The sequence below is a fragment of the Barbus barbus genome, assembly GCF_936440315.1.
Source record: "Barbus barbus genome assembly, chromosome: 26".
Taxonomy (NCBI): Eukaryota; Metazoa; Chordata; class Actinopteri; order Cypriniformes; family Cyprinidae; genus Barbus; species Barbus barbus.
The window spans coordinates 9,484,789-9,511,463 of NC_136754.1; the positions used below are offsets into that span (position 1 = coordinate 9,484,789).

Below are 26,675 nucleotides of genomic sequence, written 5' to 3' on the forward strand. Positions count from 1 at the left end.
GGTGAGGTGTATGACAGTTCCACGTCTCTGCACCCACCCACGTTTCTTATACCTGCTCTTACCAGCTTATCTGATAGATCTTTATCATAGATTACTATACAACTTTCTCTGTTTATGTAAGGAATAGTTGAATACTCCAGCATCGTTTATTCACCATCATGTTCCACAATGACTTTCTTTCCTCTGTGGAACACAGCAGGAGAAATTTTGAAGAGTGTTTTTTTTTCCTGCATAATGAATGGGGATGGGTACTGTTAGGCTCCTAAAATAAAATGTTAAAAATCTCTTAAAACTGGTTCATACAACCAGAGGTGTAAAAAGTACTCAAAAATTTGACTCAAGTGAAAGTAAAGATACTCAGTGAAAATTTTACTCAATTAAAAGTACAAGTATCTGGCCAAAAACATACTCGAGTAAAAGTAAAAAAGTACAACTTTAAATTGTACTCCAGTATTAAAAAAGTAGAAGTACTTTTTTTCTGACAGACATACAGAAGTTTGGTTAAAGGGAGAAAATGAAACAAAATGCAATGGCACAGGTCAAACACTTATATCTAGTGCAGCAATAGCAATTAAAATGCAGCACAGCGGAACACACACACACAGAAAATAGCAGGGAAAGGGATTAAAAGGAAACTCCATCCTTTCCACCCTCATGCTATCCCGTATATATATATATACATACATACAGGTTTTTCAATTCAAATTTATTTGTAAAGCGCTTTTCATGATACAAATTGTTGCAAAGCAGCTTTACAGAAAATTTACGTTTCTACATTATATTTAGGAGTAGGTTATTTGTGGTAGAGTAAAAATCATGCAGTTAAAATATATATGACTTTCATGCGTTCAAAGAAGGTGACAGTATAATTTAATACACATTTACTACATATTTTAATATAACAGAGCTATGTTTATATCGCAAGAGGCTCTAAGTGTTACACACTAGCACTCAAAAGGAGCTATTTTCTTACACTATCATGCAGTGACAACGCGAAAATGAATATAAGTGATATACCTATTACAACTCTCATCGTGCTTCAAAAGTACAGTCCGTTTATCCCGACAACTTGCAGCAGAAATCCACTTCTTTTACATCTCTCTGCCTTCGAAGGTTAAACCAATGAGAGCGTCGTATGTTTACCACGTGATCGACACAAACTGGATCGCAACCGCAGCCATGTTGATAAGGGCGGCAGGTTACTTACTTTCAACTTCTATCAGCATTATCGTGCTTGACTGTTTAAATGTATCAATGCTATTATGCAGCAGTTAATAATATGATACTACAAATATGACGTGGTAAATCAGGTACACTCTATTAACATACAATTTTTGTAATAATTCTCTTTTAAGACAACTATTGTAATATATTGGGCATTCATAATGCCTATTAAATGCACCATGCTAGATCTGCTGACAATTAATACAGTAAAATAATTAATCAAAGCTTTTCCATACATAAGTCACGTCTGACTGAATTTAATGAATTCACTTTGATCCAGTTAATAATAATTTGTGGCGGTAGGGGTGCTGAAACCGGAAGCGATTTTTTTCCTGTTGAAACACGTGGTTGAGTAGGAGATAAATACGACCTCTTTCCAGAGTAACATCCTTTCTGCTGGCGACGTTCAAAGAAGTAGGAACATTTGTGTGTAGTCATCGAAATGTTGGGTTTGAACGACCTTTTTATATCGTTTTAGCCTACATATGTTGTAAACTTAAGCGTTTAACCTGCTGCTTAAGCGTGTTGCGTTTTTTTTGACCGTTTGTAAAATATAAGTAACTTAGACACAAAAGGAGTTGTTTTCCCAATCACAGCGATGTGATGGACCCTTTGGATTGCACGCTGTAAGTTCATCCTTTTATTCATATTTCACAGGATTACTGAAAGCTAATGTGTTATTTAATTGAGAAGTTTTGTTGCTTGCCGAATTGGCCGGTGCATCTGCTTTGCTAACTACACCCAGATGCCTCGTGTTATAAGCCCGGCTGTATCATTATTGTAGCAGTTTACTCCGCCGCTGCTCAGCCCAGACATGATGATTTTGCAGTCCGTGTTTCACCTGAATCTGATGATTACAAACCTACTGCACTGACTGGTCAAAGATGCGGAATGCAGTCATTAAGGCTAGTTCACGCTACAGGATTTTAAGCCCGATTTGCAAGTAGCTCGCCGACAGGTCGGGGGGGAAATCTGCGGGTACAAGGTCTCAGGACTCAACTTTTAAATCGAGTCATTTTTAAAGAAATTCAAACAATAAATACCTTGTGGCTCTTCAATGTGTCGTGATCAGATCACTGTATTACCTGTTCAAACGTGAACCGATCATCTTTTCATATTTACTTAATGCACGAAATTAACATGAATAAACAAACATCAGAGGGCGTTTAATTTCAACCGCGGAAGTCCACCGAAGTTAATCTACTCCTGTCTGATTTGTGGTTAAGGCTAGAAGGGATACAGCTGCGGCTACTGGGCATGCGCACTTACATATTTTCCGAGCCCACAATAACGTGAAACCTATGAAAATGGTTTTAAAAAGCACATAGCGCCATAGTTTCATCACTTTACAGTGTCGCAGTGACCGTCTTTTTGCAGTAAAGGTCATAGTTTAATGAGTGGAAGATGACATGAAGCTCGCGGTTGACCTGCATTGAAAACAGATGAGCGCACATGTGCATATACAGCTCCCATTCGGGGCGAAGTTCACGGGATTTTTTCTACAGAATGATACGAGCACACTTTTTAACAATTTTATTTAACACTCAGCATTTAACTTTAGCGCTGCAAGCCATGCATACAGTGCATGACCAGATTTTCTGGTAAGCAAAACAAGCACTTTTAAATACCTCAGTTTATTGCCGTTAGCATGGCAGCCAACAACAGCACAGCTTAACCCTCATCACACATTTATATTTAGTTATATTGAAAAAGCTTCAATTCAGTCGATCTTTTTCACCCCGTTTTAACATGTATTTCTATGAAGACTGGCCAGCTGCCAGGCATGTTCTAATTGGTCGGATCACCTTTCAATCAAGCTCTTTGCATACTGTCAATTCTCGCGTGTTTTCATGAGGACAACGTGGTTTAGGGACCGAATCGAGTAGTTGGGTGACAGTTGTTGTCAGCTCGTGTAGTGTAACCCCTGGTTGCGGATAATTTACAGAGTCATGTAGTGTGAACGGCACAGCGATCTGCCGACGTGTAAAGTCGTGTAGTGTGAACTTTGCTTAGATGTTTTGGTTTCACTCTGAATTTTCTAATATGCAGCATTTCTGTTTGTTTACAGGGACCTGCATTTATGGATATGAGGTGAGTGCAAATCTCACGTGTCTCATGCAAGTGAATGTCTTTTGCTGAAGTGATGAGTTGCATGTAAGTCCGTGTTTCTGATAGCCAGTGATTGTTAACATGCTCTGATTACAAAAAAAAAAAGGACTCAGAGGTGCAAAGTGACCATAGTTTACTCTAAACGTTTTAACATTTTCACTAATGTTTTGCAGGAACTTTTTAAAGCATTAAAGTGCTGAATAAGGTAGGCTTTGTGCGTTTCAAAGGAATAAAGCTATGTTTTGTTTCCATCTGTGTTTTTTTGTAATATGCGATATTGGTTTACTCTTTACAGGGACCTGCATTTATGGATATGAGGTGAGTGCAAATCTCATGTGTCTCATGCAAGTGAATGTCTTTTGCTGAAGTGATGAGTTGCATGTAAGTCCGTGTTTCTGATAGCCAGTGATTGTTAACATGCTCTGATTACAAAAAAAAAAGGACTCAGGTGCAAAGTGACCATAGTTTACTCTAAACGTTTTAACATTTTCACTAATGTTTTGCAGGAACTTTTTAAAGCATTAAAGTGCTGAATAAGGTAGGCTTTGTGCGTTTCAAAGGAATAAAGCTATGTTTTGTTTCCATCTGTGTTTTTTTGTAATATGCGATATTGGTTTACTCTTTACAGGGACCTGCATTTATGGATATGAGGTGAGTGCAAATCTCATGTGTCTCATGCAAGTGAATGTCTTTTGCTGAAGTGATGAGTTGCATGTAAGTCCGTGTTTCTGATAGCCAGTGATTATTAACATGCTCTGATTAAAAGAAAAATGCTCAGAGGTGAAAACGAACCCCAGTTTAGTATGCTTGTTCTAACATCATCACTAATATTCTGCAGGTACCTTAGCGACTGAAACCAGGAACTTGTTGAATAAGGTAGGCTTTGTTTTTCTAATACGAAGTGAAATCACTGCCTTATTTATGTCTGTCTATTGTATTAATCCCACTTTCCTTTATTTAGGCATTTATTGTGACCAGACTGACGTCTATGGATTTGAAACTCAACTGACCTTTGTTTTACTGGAGATGAGACCTAATTATTTTACAGAAAATGTGCATGTTTGCGGTCTATCTTAGTGATGTAATGATTTGAAACTGCTGCAATAAATTCTCATTTTAAAATACATGGCTGATTCATGGTGTGGACTGTGCACTAGCGTTGATTTAAAATCCATTATAAAAAGAGATGGGGTGTTAAATCCTTTTGTGTATGATCAAAGTGCTTTAGTAGCTTTATGCACAAATTGATTTGTTTTAAACATTTTCAACAAGAAAGCTCATATAGGTTTGATTCCTGCATGAGTTTGCACTACCAAAAGTGAGTGCACAATGATTCTAAAGCACCTGTGATCATTTGCTAATGACTTGATTCCAGTCCTGTAAATGTATGCACTGGTGTTTTAAAGGGTTACTCTACCACAAAATGAAAATTGTCACTTTACCCTCATGTCGTTCCAAACCATTAAAAGCTTTGTTCGTCTTCAGAACACAATTTAAGGTATTTTGGATGAAAGCTGGGAGGCTTTTGACTGTCCCACTGACTGCCAAGTAAAATACCACTGTCAAGGCCCAGAAAAGACATCGCCAAAATAGTCCATCTGTTATCAGTTGTTCAATCTGAACTTTATGAAGCAGCGAACGTACACAGTTTGTGTCCAGTGGATATTCTCCAAAATGGTGCTATGGTGACAGATGAGACTAATTGAAGTCGTTATTTTTATTTTCTTTGCCTACAAGGTGTTTTCGTCGCTTCATAAAGTTCAGATTGAACAACTGATAACAGATGGACTATTTTGGCGATGTCTTTTCTGGGCCTTGACAGTGGTATTTTACTTGGCAGTCAATGGGACAGTCAAAAGCCTCCCAGTTTTCATCCAAAATAAACTTGAAGGTTGATTTAAAATGAAAGCAAGCTGCATATAGCTAATTTATAATGGAGTTAAATCTAATTTAAAAACTAGGTCTTTAGGCTGCTTTCCCTTTAGATGAAATTGTTGACCTGTTTATTTCCTACAGTATTAGTCGCAAACTGATGCAAACGTATCCAATTTATTGTCCAAGATTAATTTTTGTGTCTGCACTCCAATGAGGTTTAGAGCCTGATGACATCTCTGTTCTGACGGCTTCTCCGTGCACCATAGTGCAGGACTGTACCCTCAAAGAGTCTGGCCATGAATGCCAGGCCATCAGCTTTAATGTAGGAGCGTCCAGCAAAGGCGTAGAGGACAGGATTGGCACAACTACTGATAAAAGCCAGAGCGGATGTAACGGCACGGCTGGACTGCCAGATGTTATCCAGTCTGTGGATAGACAGAGAAGGTGGTCACTATGGCTCTGTTGACATTTGGTGAAATATTTGTGGACCATACTTTAAAATCTTCAACTCACTCATTTTTGAGTGATCCATCTGATGTAAGAGCTGCTGCCACCTGTTCAGAAGACAAATGATAATTCATACATTTTGCTTAGGAAGATTTGGAAAAAGATTACCAAAGAGAGACTGAAATAAAAACGACTTACTTGCACTATATTAATACAGTGGTAAGGAAGCCAGAAAATGCAGAACGTCACAATAATGGCTTGAATAAGGTTCTCACTTCGTATCCTTCTCTTGAACATGGTCTGTCTGAGGCGGCGAAGAATACACACATAACTGCTGACTATGATCACATATGGCACCAGGAAGCCCACCACTGTTTCAAGTGTGTATTGAAATACTCTCTGTTCGTAAAAGACAATTATGTATGAATTACAGAATTGTGTAAGGGATTAGCACAGTCAGCCGTTCATTATCAGAAAATAAACAGATTGATCTCCCAAAGGGGTTTGTATTGTTATGGTAATAGCCTTCCATTGAATATTATAGTACAGCAGGGATGTCCAGTCCTGCTCCTGGATGGCCACTGTCCTGCAGAGTTTCAAGTCTGCAGGACAGTGGCCCTCCGGGACTGAGTTTGGACACCCCTGTAGTACAGTATTATTAATAATGAAGTCGTCTGAGGCTGTTTTTAATATAATTGATAACTGAACACAAATTGGTGCCAATTGTGTTTATATTAGTGGATCTCAGCCTTTTTTACTTAAAAGCCCACAATTGTCCAACACAATATTTAAAGTCCTCTTATATAAGCTATAATTATTACTTAAGTATTTAATTATGATATTTCTAATAACAAAAACTGGGGATGTCAATATATTAATAAGTGTAGGTGATAAAACTGTATATTCATTAATAAAACAATATGCTATTAATAAAAATAATAATTACATTTAGGAAATTGGAATTGAAATGGTTAATAAAAAATATATACATTTTAAAATAAGTTTTTTTTTTTTTTTTAAAGGTGGATTATATGAAACAAGTGCAAGTCTGTGGTATGATATGAGAGATATGAAGTTAGGATTAGTTAATAATGCTGAGTAGTTTGATATAGTGTTACTCTCAAGTATTAGTGAAAGACACTCACATGCTGTGAATACTTGTGATGAGTTACACACTCAGTGCGTTCCTTCTCATTGGGATTCTTCTCTGTTCGTCGGAATATTAAAGCAGGAAGTGCCAAAAGAAATACGACAATCCACAGGCCCCCGAGCACAAGTAACACTGTCCGTCTACGAGTGCAGGCAGTCAAGTATGTGGGCCACATCACTGCCACTAGTCTGTTTAGACTCATCAGCGTAATGATCATAATAGAAGCATACATGTTTGTGTTGCACAAGTAAAAAAGCAGCTTGCACATGACAGTTCCAAATATCCAATTCTGCTTGGCTAGGTATATTATAAAGAAAATCGTCAGACACATCAGACAACCGTCTGCACAAGCCAGGTTGAGGATGAACAGGGTAGTGACGGAGCGTTTGCGGGCACGTGCCAGGATGCTCCAGATAATGAAGACGTTGCCAGGAACACCCAGGAGGAAGACGATGCTGAGGATGAGGGCCCCAAAGGTAACAGAGATATTGTTACTCACAATGCTGTTACTGTTCGTCAAGTTTTCAAAGGAGCTGCTCTCATTATCGGATCCCATCAGGAAGGCGTCAGAAAAACTGGTGGAATCAGAAAGCAAAGTTATTTGAAGCTGATGTAAAATGCTTTTATATCCCTAACCCTGAATGGATGGATGAATGGATAAATAAATGTATGATTTAATAAATTTTTTTCAGTAGGGACGTCATCACCTGTTAATTTTTTTATATACTGAATCAAAAACTGCTGTAGGATTAACTTTTCACTGAAAGTAATTAGGGGAAATAGAAGAAACTGGTAGCAAATTTCACAAATAATTACAAAGAAATGGTGAGTAACACAAAGTTAAACATGAAATTTTGCCAAAGTACTGAAATGAAGACTGAAATATTATTTTCTTGTAAAACATACTCGATATAAAACTTTCCTTTAATATTTCCTTTAGAGGTAAATAAAGTGTGAGCCAGTATCAAGGATGGGCTCTCAGCAACCATGTAAATATTTCACCAGTAATCTGCCATCAGTGAAAAAAAAGAAGAAAACCAACATGCTACAACTTGCTGAGTGATCTTGAGCTCAACTACTAGAAATGCCACTGCTGCTGTAATATCACTGATCACATCCTCACACTCACCATCATCTGGAAAGAAACTAATTTTACTTCAAATTTTATTAAGATTATTGGTCACACTTTATTTTAAAGTCCATTTCTTGCCATGAACAAACCATTAACTAGGACTTTTGCCTCAGTAAACTCCTAAACTGCTGCTAATTAATTAATAGTTAGTAAGGTAGTTGTTAAGTTGTTAACATGTTGTTAAGGTATTGGTTTGGATCAGGGGTCTAGAATATGGTCATACAGAATTTGTACTTTATAAGTAATAAACAGCCAATATGTTGATAATAAGCATGCTAATAAGCAACTAATTAATAGTGAGAATTGGTCCCTATCAGTTTATCACAGCAATTGTCAAGAAAAAGACCATATTAAGGATTAAACATTGAAGTCAAGTTAAAAGAACACAAATAAAGCAAGGAATTTAAAGAAACAGATAAAGTATGGCAGTTGCAAACTGAACCATAGTGAACAGGTTGTAGTGAATCAGTATTGTAATCAGTGCAAGAAGTAAGATTGTCCAGTCTGCAAAGTTGTCACAAAAGTCATCCCAGATTACACACAATGCCGACCTCAGAGCCTCAAAGATGTTTGAAATTGAGAAACTGGACAAAGTTGCATCAACAGAGTGGGAGATGCAAAGATGGGCTGATGAGAAATAAGTGGAAAGACTGTCATGTATTTCTGTAAAGAGGGGTTTATTAAAATTAGACAACTGGGGAATGATGAAAGAGACAAATAAAGGAACAAAAAAGAACAGAATCAAAGAGTGTTTCTTGGTACTCACCAATACACTTGATTAGATCCGAATGGCTGAACTGGGTTCCCCCTGAAGTGACCAGATGGAGCTGGTTAGGTTGTGTGGTCTCCGAGTCGGTCTCTCTTTTTCTTTCCACTGTCTCAGATAAACTTGAAAATAGTTTCTTCAAATAGTTTCTTTCAGATCTCACAGAAAATCTCAGTTGTATACACTAGCAATCAAGCACACTTATAAATGTCCAACTATTTCTTTCTGTCACTGAACTATTAGATTCATGTTCATGTTCATATTTACTCCACCCCCCATCCTTCCTCCTCCTCCCTTATATTTCAACACACCAATTTCTCCATGTCTTTTTCCGTTAATAAAAGTACAAGGTTCTTTTTTCTAACCTGCAGGCTATAGCTAAAGATACTCAGTGAAAATTTTACTCAATTTAAAGTACAAGTATCTGACCAAAAACATACTCGAGTAAAAGTAAAAAAGTACAACTTTAAATTGTACTCAAGTATTAAAAAAGTAGAAGTACAGACATACAGAAGTTTGGTTAAAGGGAGAAAATGAAACAAAATGCAATGGCACAGGTCAAACACATATATCTAGTGCAGCAATAGCAATTAAAATGCAGCACAGCGGAACACACACACACAGAAAATAGCAGGGAAAGGGATTAAAAGGAAACTCCATCCTTTCCACCCTCATGCTATCCCATATATATATATATATATATATATATACATACATACAGGTTTTTCAATTCAAATTTATTTGTATAGCGCTTTTCATGATACAAATTGTTGCAAAGCAGCTTTACAGAAAATGTAAGTTTCTACATTATATTTAGGAGTAGGTTATTGGTGGTAGAGTAAAAATCATGCAGTTAAAATATATATATGACTTTCATTTATCAGATGTACACAAACTAAGATCTAAATCATCTAAACGAAGTCATCTTTCTTCTTATAACAAGTATGGGACGTCCAAAAATGACACTTCAAAAACTGCACAAAGTGAATATGACAGTAACTAATACAACCCCTGTTAATGAATCAGTGTCTTCTTAAGTGAAACGATAGGCATATGTAAGAAAATTACAAATACTAATATTTTAAACTTTACCGTCGATTTCACTTTGTGTGGTTTCTGAAGTGGTCCTGTCCCCTTGCATTATACGGACAAAAAATTCTTTGCTTGTGTTCATCTGAAGAAAGAAAGTCATAAACATCTGGGACAACATAGAATCTTAATTTTGGATGAACTATAACAATGTGATGCAGAGGTTAGAAACATATTCCAGACAGAATGCAAGAATGGGTTGAATTAATGAGGAGAGTCATAGAATTAAAACATACAACATTAATATTTTGGAAGGCCACTTTTTTGTGTTGTCTATGTCACTGTCTAAAAGGATCATTAATATTTTAATTGCTTATTTGGGGCATTTTTTGGCCTTTATCTCAGCAAATATTGCTACATAATTATTTGCGACTAATTATATTAATGGTATTTTATTTGGACTCAATCTTAAGCATTCAGCCAATATATTACACAGCTAATGGCTCTATCAAAACAGAAAGATTAATGAATAAACTTTTTGGGGAAAACACAACTTTGCTACCTCAACATGCTTCCTCAGATTTGATGGTGAACTTTTGAAGCCTGATAAAAGTCATAACTGAAGTAGAACTGTGTGTGTGTGCTTGGTGCATGAAAACAGTGATCATTGGTTCTCACGTCAAGCATGCACGATTGTGCTTCCGTTTCCCATATTTAATGTGCATAAGATAAAGATTGAATCCCTGCAAAGATTGAAATATGAAATAATAGTCAGAATTTTTTTTTTTTAATTTGACTTTTGCATATTTTTGTTAAATATCATACTTGATACATCATACTTTTATTGCTCATATAGATGAATATGAAGATTAAGTGAAAAAAAGTTACTTTTTATACAGAGGCCTCTATATGTCCCAATAATATGTCCTTGTAAGATTATTTTGTAAATGCTTAACTTTGTGATCAAAGCTCTGTAGTTTTATTTGTGGGGGCTAAAAGAGCCAAACATGCAACACAATTATTACTGAGAGATACAAATAAATGTTCCTGAAATTATGCTCGATGATATTTGATACATCATACTCAATGTATCTCATATTTTAACATGAAAAATAAGATAAATATATATAATGAAATTTTAGTAACAATATAAAAGTTCATTAGAAAGGCTTTAGAAATGTACAGACCAAATATGATGAGTAGGCTTAATAAGGTTAAAATATTCTTCAAACTTTAAAAACTGTTCACTGAAAGCTTCTTTGGGAAACGCAGAAGAATTCTTACATGGCATTGCTGTGAAAACTCTCGTTTAGAACCTCTGTTTTTAGTAAAAGGATGTAAGTGAATATGGAATTGTATTTTCACACACAATCTCATTGCATGAGTCATGTCTATCAGTGTCCATTATTAAAAATATTAGACATTCTAACCATGCTCCAAATGGGAAACTGCTGTTGGGAGAGAGAAGGAGAGAGAGAGAGAAAATCCACTTCCTTATTTCTGACCTCTGGGTCATTATTCAGTGACCTGTTTCCCATGAGTAACATAAGCTTCTCCAAACTCTCATGACTGGGTTCACTGGAGCACCAAAGCGAGCAGCTTAATCATTGCTTTGCGTGAAGTTTATAGCAACTCAGATTTGCATATATGTCATTGTGACGTGATTGGAGGCTGTGTGGGAACTAAACATACTAGCTGTCTTTGTTGTCCACAGGATGGCAACATTCTCCCATAAATGTGCTTTTGGTCTAGCATATATAAAGACAGCATAGACTGCTGCTGATGAGAAGCTCATGCATTAATCTGATATTTTTATAACTTGATGAAATGTGCCGTCTCATAATCAAGCCCTGTTCTTAAGACCATAAGATCCAATCCTAACAAAGCCTCATATTCTTTATGTGTTCTCTTCCAGAATTATGGCTATTCACATCACTAAATGAAATGGAAATGTAATTCCAGCACAGATCAATGCCAGACGGATGCCTTTGTGAATCAGTTTTATCAAGCAACAGATCAGATTCCATGGAAAGCTGACTTCCAAGCATCAAACACGAGATGAGCTTTAAAATAAGACAAAATATAATTATTGTGAGAATTGTCAGCGAGCAGGAGAAAGAGAGAGAGAGAGAGCATGTTTATTTAAGTTTTTCATCTCCAGTCTCAGACAGAGTGCAGACTACAGAGGATAATGAGAAACAGATCTTACAGGGGGAGGGAAAGGAGGGAGAACTGGGATAAAGAGTTGGGGAGAAGGAAGGGGAGGGACAAAGTAGGGGGAAAGTATGATGGGAAGAGAGAGAGAGGGAATGACTGTCGTTATGGCGTCATGGATGGATCAGCCTTCAGCATCAGTGTCTTGTCTGAAACAAAAATAGCCACTGTGTTAAGCATGTGGAAAACGAATGAAATATGTTTTTCTCAGAACCTGTTTGCCAGACAAGGCTTTCACTGGTGCCTGTCCAGGGAATTCTCTACTGGACAGAAGAGAAAGTGTTTCTGCTTTAAAAAAAATGTGTGTTGGAATAGATTCTTGTGGGTATCAAAAAGTTATACTTCACTCTAAAATATGTAGTTGTGCTCACTGGCCAATCAACACACTTTGCAGCAAAAGCGGGCATTAAAGCTAAGAAAGAGGGGGTCTGTTGATTGACAGGTCAGATAGCCAATAGGGAGAGAGTAACGGTACTGAAGAACCCGCCCAAAGACAATTAAGGGTAAAGAACGAAAAAGAACTTGATATAACTTTTTTGTTCTATGGCGGCGGAGGAGTTAGGCTATGAATGTAAATTCAACGGATATTTCTTATTGAACGTGAACGCATGTGGGACTTGAGGCTGTGAACATGGCCGGTTCTGAACGATGGAAGTTCGTGAGATGAAGTTATAATAACCGACTGTCACGGAAATCGCAAGCGAATCTACTGAGAAGAAAAAAAGTTCAAGAAAGAGATGAGCAGCTGATGAACTGCAAGAGCGATGCGGAGATAAGAAAATGATCCATGCAACTGTGATACTTCAGCTTGAGGATAACTTTTAATTCTTAAGTGTAATAAAAGGAAGGCGCACGGAGGAGAATAAGCGGATCGTGCAAAGTGACATTCTGGAAAAGCTGTATGACTCCCGAAGTTGAGACTTGAGAGAGGGTCAGTGATATATCTGTAGCCGGTCTCGGTCGTACTTTTCTCGGAGTGAGAGATGGGGGCCGCGCCGGGCTCGGGATGGGAGGAGGGAGAGTTCGAGTTCAAGCTCGTGTTCGAGGAGGATCCGCCGCGACAGACCCGCTGCGGCCCAGAAGACACCGACAGCGGCCAGACGCACCGTGAGCCAGCCGGTATGAGCGGTCCGAGGGAAGATGGAAAGAGTGGCGAAGCTATACATACTGGGATGGTGCTCGTAGGTCTGGGCTGGTAACCGATGTTCTGGGTCTAAAAGCCGCGAAGCGTAACATATAACGTTAAATGATCACTGTTGTCCCCTCGAGCAGTCAGTCCGTTTGCTTTAGGGCGCTGTATTTATAACAAGTAGCTTTGGATAAATAATTAGCGTTTCATTAATTATATCAGAATATGCACATTATAAATAAATATATTTTAAACGTATCTAAGAAATGTAAATGGGTCAACGACGTGACGATAATGTGTTTTTTTCTTCTCCAAAATAATTACAAAGAAATGCGGTTCAGACACACAAAAAAAAGCAACTTCAGTTTCTGGTTTAAAAGCAGGCTAATTTCTTATATTTTTCAGATTTTAAGTTGGCATATTTTGGCTCATTATTAATACTTCTTTAAAGTATGCAGTTAAGCAATTTTGCTTTAAAATATTATTAACATAAAAAACTTATCTCGCAAATCAGCAATTGAAGCCATTTTGTTGTCACGTGACCAAAACCCCATAAACAAAAGAAATGTATGGTGTATCCAGGTTATTAAGTTTATTTAATTTAATAATACACTTTAATAGTAAGGAACGACTTCTGAGAAATCTTAAGGACATCTTTATATTAATGGGTAATTTTTTTTTTACATTGACAAATATGTTTGAATTATTATTAAAATAGTAAGTTGTGGACACTAGTTTATTCAAGGTGGAAAGAAAATATTTGAGTATTTTTTGCCTAATGATTGTTACACCATTTTGCATTTTTGTAGTTATTAGATTTTTGTATCCATGTTTTTAAAAATATGCGAAACTGATTCGAATTCAAAGAAGTTGATCTTGTGTTTTGAGCTTACATTTTAAAATATTTCACTTTTACCTCATCTTGGACATCCTTCTTACATTTGTATTTTGGCCCATAGGCAGTACACTGTGCATATTTTAGGAGACTTTGAATGTCTAAATAGGCACAATTTTTAATGTCTCTAAAGAATGCTTACATGTTCATGTAGTTTGACTCACTGCCCATGTAACTAAGTTTTATCCGCTGAAGTGTGCGTGTGTTTATGGGTAAGTGTGGAGCACAGTGCAATGTGTTTTTAATCAGCTGTGCGTGTGAGCAGAGTTAACAGCTGCCATCTGGACCCAAACCCTCAATCTCTGTTTACTGAGCATGCATTTGGATACCTCCCTCCAATATTCCCTCCTTTTCTCTGCCCTGTTTTCCCCTCCTGGCACACATTCTGTTGTACACCCACCCACCCTCCACCTTCATTCTGGTGTGAAGTTGTAGAAACATGCACTTCAGGTTTCTGTCCACACTGCATCACTTTGCTGCCTTTTATCACAAGTGCTTTCTTCAGATGTTTACTATGTTCTTAAGTGTTGCCATACTTAATTATTTACTTACTTGTGCCCTTTATCATATCAACAAACTTAATGTGTAGGTCCTGAACTACTTTAGAATTGCCCTTCAAACATATACCATGCTACTACCATAGTTTACCACAACATGGGCTTTTTCCAGTGAAACGTTGATTTTAAAGTAGCTTTTATAATATCTCTAATATTCTATCAGCCAAATATTGTTTTTTAAGAGATGTATAAACTCATTGTAAGAAATGTATTAACTCATTGTATTAATTAAATTAATAATTAACAAAATTATGTTTTATGAATATATATTGGGTTAAAATATGATTGTATATAATATTCATAATTGTGTTTTTTATTCAAATGCGTATATTTGGTATTAGAGCATGAAGGAATGTGAAGCAAATGAGTGAGCTCAAAAATCCTCATGAAAAAGGTTAGAATAGTAGAATAAAACTTAAATAAAGTTACTGTAATTATGTGTTTAGAGTTACCCCAGGTTTTTTGTAGAAGCATTAACTAAAGAACCTAGCATTTTTGTGGAAACTGTCATTGCTATGCTAATGTTTTGATGTGGCAGATTGTGGTTTTGAGAATTGAGATTTCAGAAATCACCCCATTTGGAAAACCGTGTGGATGCTTTCTGAGGTAAACAAGTCTGTGTGTACTTGTGGAAATAATAAATGACGTCTCCACAAAGGCTTCCCTGTGTTTGTTATGATTTTCCAATGAGAGGCCTTGTGTCTCATGTTTCAGCAATTGTTTATCCCATATGCATATGCTTGCAGAGTGGAAAGCTTGTGATTTGCCATGTACAATAATCTTTTTTTTTTTTTTTTTTTATGTTACAGATACCCACTTGACTTCCGCACAGGCTGGCCAACCCGTTGGTATCCCCCCGTCAGCCGGTCGCAGGGCTGGGATGCATTCCCCACCCCCCAGACGGGCATTAGTCAGGGAGTTCAGTGGGACTTACGAGAGTCTGCCAGCAAGATCAATACAGGTGGGAGGCACATTTGCCTAAATTGTAGATTTCTAGAACATAATGATACAAAGATCATGTTACACATTGTAATTAATTATGGTGAAATAAATCCAGAGGTCTGGTTTTAATTTCAGGAGTTCGTTTTTGTTGCCCAGTAATGTTTATTGTGAACAGAATCAGTTGCCATGTGCTGTTGTGCATATTTTGTTTTGGCACAAAAGGGCTGCAAATAAATGTTAGAGTTCAGTTAAAATTAAGTATCCTTTAGCATTTAAAGTCAACCAAAATCAAACCAAAAACGACCATATTTATTTAATACGTGTTTTTGGCCATATAGTAAATCATTCATCTGTAAATTATTCCAAAGAAAAACATGATTGTCTTTGTAATCTCATTGTGAAGGGTAAGATAGAGTCCTTTCTCTTTGAATGTCTTGTTTAACTCAAAAACAGGGTCTTGAATAGAGTGTTGAATCATTTAAAAATAAAATGATTCCAGTCTTTCTTTTGATCCCTCAGAACGATTCCGGTTCCTTTAGTTCTTGGTTCTTTTAGTTCTTTCTATGGAAAAAGTCAAACAAACAAAATGCACTTGGCAATGAACTTGCATAAAAGAAATGCAAGTCCATTGCCAAGTGATATGAAAAGTAAAAATTATTACTTTTTATTTATTAAAATAATGAGTACATTTAAAACGCTTCTTGCAAAAGATGTGTGACTTTATTGATGTTCACGTTTTAGAGACAGCATAAATGCAATCCCATAATCATGAATATTTATTAATAAAATTAAAAATGTCATAATGGCATGTGAGCGAGTTAATATTCTCAATTCTATGTAAACTTGCATTTCTGAGAAGAAAAGTCTGATTTTTAACTATTACACTACACATTGTCAAATGAACAGTATTGTTAACTAAAACTAAAACTTTTAAAAATAGTTCACATTCATTTAAATAAAGCTGAAATTAAATTAAAACAATAAACTTAAAAAAAAATAATAAAATAAAAAAGCTAAATAATTTTATAGAAAGATTTAAACTAATGAAAATGACAAAAGCCCTTATCAGAATGATTCAAACTTAAACTAAAAATAGAATTAAAAATAAAAGCTAATTCAAAATATTAATAAATTCTATAATAGTAGATAAATAAATAACACTGTATCTGAATCACCAGTCAGTAACTATACTGATTTAAAATGTATGGCTAGTTGTAAGATTTATATGTTTGATTTACTAAAAATAACCGATTCATAAGAGTCATATCATCAGCATTCAGATTACACTGGTTGCGATGCTTTTTTTTTTTTGATTCAATACAAATAACTGTCTGACAAGAATCTTTCATTCTTAAAAACACTGCTGCATGTTTCAGTCATGCTGTAGATTCATTAGTTGTGTTGCAGTGCTGCTGTAATAGTTCAATCATATCACAATTATTTTCTTTTGTAGCCCACAGTAGCCACGTTTACATGTACATTTTTTTGTCATTCCGATTAAAATCATTCCGATTAAAAGATTCGGTGGACTGTTTACATGAGATGTCATCTAATCCGAAGGACATCAAGTAGCCAACAAATCATCAAAGGAAAAAATGGCCATGGATTTTGCATTTATATTTTTAATAGCTGCTTGCGCTTGCTTAGAATAAATTGACTAATATTTGAATCCCTTGTGTTCATTCTGTGTTCATTCGAGCGCTCAGTCATGTGGCCAGAACACATACACATTCATAGAAATTATGCGGCCATCTTCTATCATACCACACACAGAACCAAATTGATGTCTCAGTTGCAGTTTCTAATAACTAAGTTGCACATATATATCTATCAGATAAAATAATAAGCACAATATAGCTTGAGCTCAGCCATTTGATCAACACTCATCATATAGCCATAATTTCTTATTGTTAAATCAGTGAGGGATAAAATAACAGTATGACCCTCTGTAATGCAGCTCTGAAGTGAATTGTATTGTGATACTAAAAAGTTTTACTGTACTTAAATATAACAAATAAATGATTTCTTACCAAGAGTTGCTGAACTAAAAGGAGCGTTGATTTATGAAAACGGAGAGTGACTGCAATGAGCTGTATTACAAATAACATTTCCAAGCATGTAATTGTACATAATTCATGGCGTGAGCACTTATAAATTCAAGCAGATTGTAAATTATGAATCTGTAATAAATAAATTGGTCAAGTTTATTTTCATTGAGCTATACTGTCACCATTGTGTTGTTTCTAAGCTGAAAATTGTGCTTCATTTCAGATCCGTTTTCCACTCCGGTCATGAGAGCAGATATGGCAGTTCATTACACAGCAAGCGTTCTCCATTCTAATGTGTTTTTAACTGTATAATTTAAATTTCCCATTCTCTACTGTAGCGTCGGTGTCTCCAAATTCCAGAATGCCGCAAAGTAATCGGTTTAGCGCGTTTACATGTCAGAATTTTAATTTTGTTCGGTTTATAGAAAGGTTTATCCCACCCCTCTCAAACCGATTAGAATTTAATTTGGTTTGGGCATTTGTATTCCAATTGCTGTTTATATGGAGCATTTTCATTCGGATTGGACTTTTAAACCGATTACAATGCTCCATGTAAATGCACCTAGTGATATCACACCGTCTTCTTTTTCTATTCCAGGTATCAGAGTCTAGAGTGCTTGAGTGCCCCAGCATCCAGATCACCACTATCTCCCCTGAAGATGACTCAGGTCCAGCGGGGGGAAGTTACTGGGACGGCGGGGGTAGCTGGGACAGGGAGCGCCTGTACCTGCCCCTGCTGGACTCTTACCGTGACGTCATGACAGGGGCAGGTTCCCTCAGTCCCAGCCCCAGCCCTGCATCCAGTTCCTCATCTCGTGGATGGCTGAGTCCAGCTTCCAGCTGTGATTCTCTCCTGGTGGAGGAGGACGAGCTCAATGAAGCTGCTGCCCACTTCTGCCTATCTCCCTCCTCACGCCCCACGTCTCCTGGGGGCAAAAAGCGCAGGAACTCCCCACTGGCCTCCCCCAGCACCTCCCGCAGAAGCAGCTACTCCGAGGATCTCTCCTCCCTCCCGGACACTGGAGAAACCTTGGTTCAGTCTCAGGCTCCAGCGAGCTGTGAGCTCAACATCCCACAGAAGACCAGGAAGACCTCTCTGGAACAGGTGATCCTTTTGAAATATGGCTGTTAAACGCACTGAGGGTCCATTCTTGGTAATCAAATGAAGAATTCATTCATATTCTGTCTTATGACCATTTTGGTGTGTTTATGGGTGTTCACAATCCAGATGTCATCAAGAGATATCGAACCAGAGCTGACCCCCCTTCAGACCTCTCCCTGCCCCCTCCCAGAGGTTCCTCAGCTGAGAAGGGACCCCCCCACAATAGGGATGGACTACCTGTCTGTGCCGCCTGCTCTGGGCTGGGGCAGAACCAGGGCCAGCGCTCACAGTCCTCTCTTTAGGTTTGCACACAACTTCTTATTTCATAATGTGAATTATGCACTGAATACTGCCTAACAATTAAAACAGCATGAAATTAGAATATGCCAAAGAATGTAATATATGTGTATATATATACATACTGATATATATATATATACTGATTATTTGCTAAGACTTTCGAAAGTTATGACATTTTTACAGACATTTTTATGACATTTTTACAGAAAATTCTCATTTTTATTTCCAAGATAATATTTTCTAGTTAAACATGCAGTATTCTGAGGTCATGTGATAAAATGTAGCATACAGTTTGAAGCACTAATCGTGGAATGAAGCATGCTGTTTTGCTCACTAAACTATTTTAGTTTTAGGTTCTGATTTAAATCAGAATAATGTTGATCTTTGACTTCTAACCTCCCATTGTCTCTGCTTCCTTAATCCTGCTCCAGATCTAATGCACTGCCGCCACTTGACTGGCCACTGCCTTCACAGTTTGACCAGTATGAACTGCGCATAGAGGTACAGCCCAGACCACATCATCGCGCGCATTATGAAACTGAAGGAAGTCGAGGAGCAGTAAAGGCATCACCTGGAGGCCATCCAGTAGTGAAGGTGACGCTCATAAGCTATAATGTACAGTCCTGTACAGTAGGTGCCATTACTTCATAATTGACCCTTCAAAAAGACCCGCCCCTTTAGTTACTGTTGCTATGTCCGACAAGCCATGGTGCTCACATGTTCTCACACAGTGGAAAATACATCGCGCAGCAAAGAGGAAACTGATTTTTCAGACTTTGTCATTTTGTAAGAAATTCAAACAAAAAATACCGTTTTGTGGCCCATTAATGTGTCATGACAGATCGCTGCAGTGTCTCAGTTCAAGCGCCACGTGGGAAAGGGTCTTTAGGGAAAGGGAAGTGGTGTGTGGCCAAGTATGGTGACCCGGACTCAGAATTTGTTCTCTGCATTTAACCCATCCAAGTGTACACACAGTAGTGAACATACACCCGGAGCAGTGGGCAGCCATTGCTGCGGCGCCCGGGGAGCAGTTGGGGGTTCGGTGCCTTGCTCAAGGGTCTCACCTCAGTCGTGGTATTGAGGGTGGAGAGAGTGTTGGTTATTCACTCCCCCACCTACAATCTCTGCCAGACCTGAGACTTGAACCCACAACCTTCGGGTTACAAGTCCGACTCTATATCCATTAGGCCACGACCGCCCTGCTTTACTAGTTATAGCACAAAATAAACATGAATGAACATCAGAAGGTATCTTGTTTCAACTGATGTCGATTTTCAAGTCCACCAATGTTAATCTACTCTCCTGTCTGGTTTGTTTTTCGGACAGAAGTTCAGAAGTTTTTCGGATCGTCAGTCAAACTCCGTGCGAAGGGTCAATTGTGTGACTTGCTGTATTACTTGTATTACTGAATTAGAATTTTAGATTGTTTGATGTTTTGTTGTAAAATAAACAATAAATGAAAAAATATGTCAAATAAATAAATCAGTAGAAAAGGCATGATCTCTGTGGACTTTCACTTATTTAGAAACAGCCACTGTTTAAAAAGAGAAATGAGAAAACACTGAAATTACTTAAAGTAAAATCATTTCTTTAACTAATTGAACTGATGTTCATTTTTTGCTCTTTTCTCTCTGTTGTCCAGCTGGTGGGTTACACTGAAAGGCAGCCGCTCTCCTTACAGGTGTTTGTAGGAACTGCCGATGATAGATCAATACGTCCTCATCCTTTTTATCAAATACACAGGTAAAACTCTGGCATGACATTTCAAGGTATTAAACAAGTGTTTTTGGCAAATCCGTGGCTTCACAGGAGAAACGCTTCTCTCCACACAGAGTAACAGGGAAGATGGTAGGCACAGCTAGTCAGGAGAGCATCCAGGCTGGCACTAAACTCCTGGACATCCCACTCAACCCAGAGAACAACATGACTGCCCTGTAAGACTCCTGAGCCCTGATTGTATGTTGTATACACCTCAGTGAGTGATCATACATGAATTCCTGTGTCTCCCTCTCAGCATTGACTGTGCAGGTATTCTAAAGCTGAGGAACTCTGACATTGAACTTCGGAAAGGAGAGACAGATGTAGGGAGAAAGAACACTCGAGTGCGTTTGGTGTTCCGCACACACCTTCCTCTGTCTCCACCCATCGTCCCTCCAGGACGAGTCTTAGCCCTGCAAGTGGCCTCTTTACCCATTGAATGCTGTGAGTGTTGGCAAATCACAATTATGCCTGTTTAGCTGCAGCTCCCATGTGTAATTTGTCTCTTTTTCATTTTTTAGTTTCATCCTAAACACTTGTGATCTTCACTTAAAATTAAGCTTGAATTTCTGCCTGCAGCACAGCGCTCTGCACAGGAGCTTCCTGTAGTGGAGTCTATCAGTCTTACTTCCTGTTCAACAGAGGGAGGCGAGGAACTACTTCTAGGTGGGACCAACTTTCTACCCACCTCCAGAGTTTTCTTTATGGAGAGAGGATCAGGTATTGTAGTAGGCCTACATTAATACCAGAAAAGTTGTTCTTTTGAACTTTCTTTTTTTCAATCGTGAAATTAGGATTTTCACAAAAATTATTTAGTTGTGCATCTGTTTTCAACACTGATAATATTAAGAAATGTTTCTTGAGTACAAAATCAGCATATTAGAATAATTTCTGAAGGATCATGTGACACTGAAGACTGGAGTAAATTCACCTTTACCATCACAGGAATAAATTACTGTACATTTTAAAATACATTGAAATGGAAAATAGTTATTTCAAGAAATGTAATAATATTTCACAATATTAAAGTTTTTTGTGTGTATTTACTGTATTTTTAATTAAATAAATGCAGCCTTGGTGAGCGTAAGAGACTTCTTTAAAAAACTTTAAAGGAAAAATTTAGTGCAAAGGAGGGAACTGACATTATATCATAGAATCAGTGTTGTATGTTGTATTTATTACTTATTTTTTCTAGATGGCAAAGTCCAGTGGGAGGAGGAGGCACATGTGGACAGGGACAAAAGCAATGAGGTAAATTAACCATAAACCTTATCTATGAAAACATTCACTGGTTTCATTTACACTGTGTGTAACTTGAAAATAAATGAACTAAATATGTCTGTATTTTCTTATGTTGCAGAATTTGGTGTGTGTACGAGTGCCAGCCTATAACGATCTTTCACTGAACCACCCAGTATCTGTCTGCCTGTATGTGTCCAATGGGAAGAGGAAGAGGAGCAGCACTCACTGCTTTAAATATCTGCCCAGTGAGTGTTACACAGACGGCGATTAGCTATGCTTTATGTGGGAGAATCCCTCTGCACAGGGTATTTATCTGTGCTATTCACAAGAAATGCAAAATATTTGCATGTTGTGTATAATAAAGAACAGATTCTCTTTCATAATCTAAAGGCACTTTTAGCCCAAGCCTCATATGCTGCTTTGATCTCCAATAAAATGTTCCAAATAACATCACAGAAGAGCATTTTTACAATTTTTTTTAATCAATTATTTTTATTTTTAAGGATATATTAAATTGATCAAAAGTGAAAATAAAGATGTATAATATTACACAAGATTCCTGTTTCAAATACACAAAATGTCTATTTCACTTTCTATTCGTCAAAGAACCCAGAAAAAATGCATGTTTATACAAAAATATTAAACAGCACAACTGTTTTCAATGTTGATAATAAGAAGAAATGTTTCTTGAGCACTGAAGCATCATAATAAAACAATTTCTGAAGGATCACACTGAAGACGTTATTAACATGTCTATTAAAATAAAAACAGTTCTTTTAAACTGTAATAATATTTTTCAATATTATATAAGTTTTTACTGTATTTCTTTTAATAAAATAAATATAGCACTGAGGTGCATAAGAGATTATTTTAAATATATTTAAAAATCTTACCGATCCCAGACTTTTGAATGGTAGTGTAATAATTATAAAATATTTATTTAATATTACATTTAATTAAATATAAAACAATTCATTAAAATAATTTGATATTCTATATCTAGTCACATTTCATATTTAATGTATACAATATGATTATTTTCATGCCATGGTACATCTGTGATGTTAAGTCATGCATCTTAAATTTTCTAGTAATGTTTAAAGAAGAAGATCCTCTGCTGTCCCGTCCCTCCATCTTGCCCCTGGAAGGGGTGACGCTTTGCCCCATGGGGAGCAGCAGCACTGTCGACATGAGGTCAGACCAATCCACAGATGACAGAAGCATGTCTTTCCACCTGCCTCCATATCCCAATGAGTACTCTTACTCCTCGCATGGCTACCAGGAGGACTACTGCCGCAAACCGGAGCTTCCCGAGGACAGTGGAGGTCGAGGTGCCCTGACTGAAAGGCATCCCAGCTTTGAGAGCCTGGAGCTGGGCTTCACAGAGCTTCTTCCTCCCATGTACCCAAGAGCCTCACGACCTCTTTCCCCCTCCCTGTCTCCCTCTCCGTGGCTCGACTCTCCCTATCTTTCCTCATCACCTTCTCCCTCACACTCTTGCTCTCTGAGCCCATTCCCTGCAAGCAGTCCGATCTCAACCTCGCCCCTTCCTCCGCTCTCTCACTCCCCATATCCACACTGTCCTTGCCCCCAAGAGATGTGCTCCTCGCCTCCGTCAAACACTTGCCACTATCAGGACCTGTGCCCACCGCCGTATGGCCAATATGAGAGCTGGGAGCACCAGATGCGTCCCTCTGAAAGGGACACAGGCCCTGGTCTGAAGCTGGATGGACCCCCGGACTTCTCGGGCCCCACACCCATGCAGCATATCACACTAGAGGAAGGTGGGTATGATTGACTGTATACTAGAGATGCACCAACATTAAAATTCTGAATGATAAGCCAATAATTATTTTCATGTTATGGCCAAAAACCAATAAATTACTCATATTAAAATTCTGCATTAGTTTGTCTAACAAAATAAAAAATAAAACACTAAAAACTCAAATCTGTTCTATTTTTTATAAAAAATTATAATGTTAAAGATTTTTTTTTTTTTAAATCTATTCATCAGAGAATAAGTTATTTTAAATTATAATAATAATTTACTATATTACAGTTTTTACTGTATTTTTGATCAAATAAATGCAACCTTGGTGAGCATGAGAGACTTTTTCAAAAACATTAAAAATCTTACTGACTCCAAAACTTTTGACTGGTAGTATAATAATATCAAATAATTATTTATATTATATAATTATTTTGTGTAAAAAAAATTAAATTATTTTAATGCATCTCAACATTACAATGTGTGGTATGAAAATGGATTTTCATTGTGAGATTTGCTAAAGAATTTGCTAAAGAATTTTTTTGTGTGTGTGAACTATTCCTTTAACTAGAGTCTTACTGATCTGTATCAATCAATTAAATTATTTCTACCACAATTTCTCATCCCCACAGTGACTGAATTCATTGGAGAGGATATAAGATCCTTTCAGATGGGGTCACAGATGGATAGTCGACCTGGATGACAACATCCTCTCAGTAATAGTCCAGTGATAATCAGTGTATAGTTAATATCATATCAACATTTTATGTATAATTTTTATTTGAATTATGGTATATTGCTAAAATATGGCAATAATAATAAAGACTGTGCTACTTAAGTGGTGAATCTGTGGTAAAACAGAAGGCAGGCATACAGTTGTAAGTATGTAACTGTTACTGCTTCCTGACTGCATATTTGAATGGAACTAATGTTTTTAATCTGTATGCAAAATAAATTATCATTATATTATTTCTATGTTTTGATCCACTAATATGTGCATTTATTGGGGTAATTGGGCATTTAATGAACAGGTAATCTAAAACCGCATGCTCTTCCTCATCCCCTGTTTTATCTGAGAAACTGACTTCATTTTTGACTTGATATCTGTTTGTGGGATCACTCAACGTCCTTTGTACACAGTGTCTAAGTAGTTTAAATGTGGCTTCACCCCTTCTCCCACGCAGGAAATATTACAGCCTTTTCAGACATCTAAACATATGTAAAGGCAGAATATAAGAAAGTTTTATAATGATTAAATGCAGGTTATTATCACAGCGAACTGTCAGAAAGCAATGTGGACGTATTGTGATTAGTGACTAGTTTAGCTATTGAGTTGGTTATCAAGTGTAAATGAAGTGGTATACTTGCCTATTTGGACGACATGAGGATCTCTGCTGCCTACTTGAAAGTGTGTGTCTTCACTTACCATTTTTATTACATTCGTGTTTTTAATACATAAAGGACCAACAACAATACTTGTTGCTTATTTCATTTCAACCATAAAAAGCAGGCTACGGTTGCGGCACCTCGATACAGTGACTGAATGAAGGTAAGTACGAGATACTCGATTGGCCTACTCATGAAACATTATTTACAAGGTAGTTTAAAGCTATAAATACATTATATTGCCATGTGCAATGGTATTTTTGTGTGTTCTAACACAAAAACTGTCTACAGTGTGAGAGTCTTCTCATAAAGTCTTGTAAAATACATTTAGTCCCATGACATCTTATTACGCCATTATGCTTAACAGTGGCCAAGTTTACTTTGAATGTTTCAGTAAGATAGGGCAATGGGTGAGAGGGTAAGTCAGGAACATTTCATTACAGTAATGAACAGGGACTGGACTAAAATGAGCTTGATTTTGGATAAACAAAAGATTTAGCAAAAAATATAAGGCGGTATTCAATGGAACCTGACCTTTAAAAAAATCTGGATTTAATAACCCCAAGTTGTTGCTGACAAGCAAATAGTTTCATCTCAGTTGTAAATCACTATAATTAATCTGAATCACCTCTGTAACTATGTGAAAATATGTCTTGTGGGAATGTTATGTTGTTTCCAAAATAAGCAGGCCTGCATCTTGGTGCACTGCCAAATAGCAGCATATTTTAAGCCTGAAACTGGTGCTGGTAGTGTAACATGGTTTGAAACCCCATTGGTGAGGTTATAACCTATGTATGGACCCGGATCTGTTTAAAAAAACGTTAGGTTATCCCAGACATCATTCATTCAGTCTATCAGTGCACCTCATGAGCTTAGATAAACTAATACGTTACATTTACATGTTCATAGCATATTATTTATTTAAAAACCTGCTCATTCACAAAGTCCTTCGTCCAGACTCCTATCAGTGCCTTTCTCTGTTTTGGCACTCTAACGCAAAAATGATTAATTAATGTATTACAGTCATTTTTAAACAGTTTAGCTCATAGTTCACGTTTTTATTTCTTATCATCTGATACTGCACTGCACCTTCAGAGGAAAAGCAACAACAAAACTACTAGAGAAGTTCGTTCTGACAATACGTGTTTATTTAGTAGTTTTATTGTTGCTTTTCCTCTGAAGGCCTGGTTTAAACTCTTTTAGCCACCAGAGGTCGCTCTTTCTTTTATTTGCTTGTACTTGTACTGTTACAAACTAGTCTAGATGTCATCAAATACCAAAGGAAAGACTCTAGGAGGTGAAGAATGAGGTTGTCTCTTAAAGGCAAATATAATGGTAAACAATGTATTTTATTTGGATTGTTACAGTTTTTTTTTCAGAGCTGACAGAGAATGAAAGTGTAAAGGGCATTCACACAATATTAACCTCAAGTGACATTCCACAGACAGAAATAACAGCAATTGACTGTGTGTGCAGTTTAAATGGAAAGAGATTATCAAAGATATAAATGTGTCAGGATTGTTTGGCTGACTAAAAAAAACACTACATATTTTTTTAGATTTGCAATATTTCTGTGGCTATATATATATATATATAGATTTC

General features: G+C 37.0%; 2 protein-coding genes and 1 long non-coding RNA gene across 3 annotated transcripts; 2 read left to right on the forward strand and 1 right to left on the reverse strand.

Moving 5' to 3' along the window:
- The first annotated feature begins 1,613 nt into the window (after positions 1-1,613).
- Positions 1,614-4,451, forward strand: LOC306845934. The gene is made up of 8 exons (XR_013782023.1): positions 1,614-1,850; positions 3,293-3,315; positions 3,507-3,538; positions 3,629-3,651; positions 3,840-3,871; positions 3,962-3,984; positions 4,172-4,209; positions 4,295-4,451. It is a non-coding gene; the product is annotated as an uncharacterized lncRNA (long non-coding RNA).
- A 974-nt stretch (positions 4,452-5,425) lies between these two features.
- LOC306845800 (leukotriene B4 receptor 1-like) lies at positions 5,426-7,361 on the reverse strand (the record flags this gene model as incomplete). The annotated part of the gene is made up of 4 exons (XM_079378782.1): positions 5,426-5,633; positions 5,722-5,762; positions 5,854-6,054; positions 6,801-7,361. 4 exons carry the CDS (start codon positions 7,359-7,361, stop codon positions 5,426-5,428), a joined length of 1,011 nt encoding a protein of 336 aa, XP_079234908.1.
- A 5,084-nt stretch (positions 7,362-12,445) lies between these two features.
- LOC306846709 (nuclear factor of activated T-cells, cytoplasmic 4-like) lies at positions 12,446-25,152 on the forward strand. The gene is made up of 13 exons (XM_079380284.1): positions 12,446-13,065; positions 15,337-15,488; positions 18,116-18,622; positions 18,746-18,921; positions 19,351-19,513; positions 20,562-20,662; positions 20,752-20,853; positions 20,934-21,121; positions 21,257-21,397; positions 21,873-21,928; positions 22,038-22,164; positions 23,011-23,703; positions 24,320-25,152. Exons 1-13 carry the CDS (start codon positions 12,930-12,932, stop codon positions 24,388-24,390), a joined length of 2,613 nt encoding a protein of 870 aa, XP_079236410.1. The 5' UTR covers positions 12,446-12,929; the 3' UTR covers positions 24,391-25,152.
- The last annotated feature ends 1,523 nt before the right edge of the window (positions 25,153-26,675 follow it).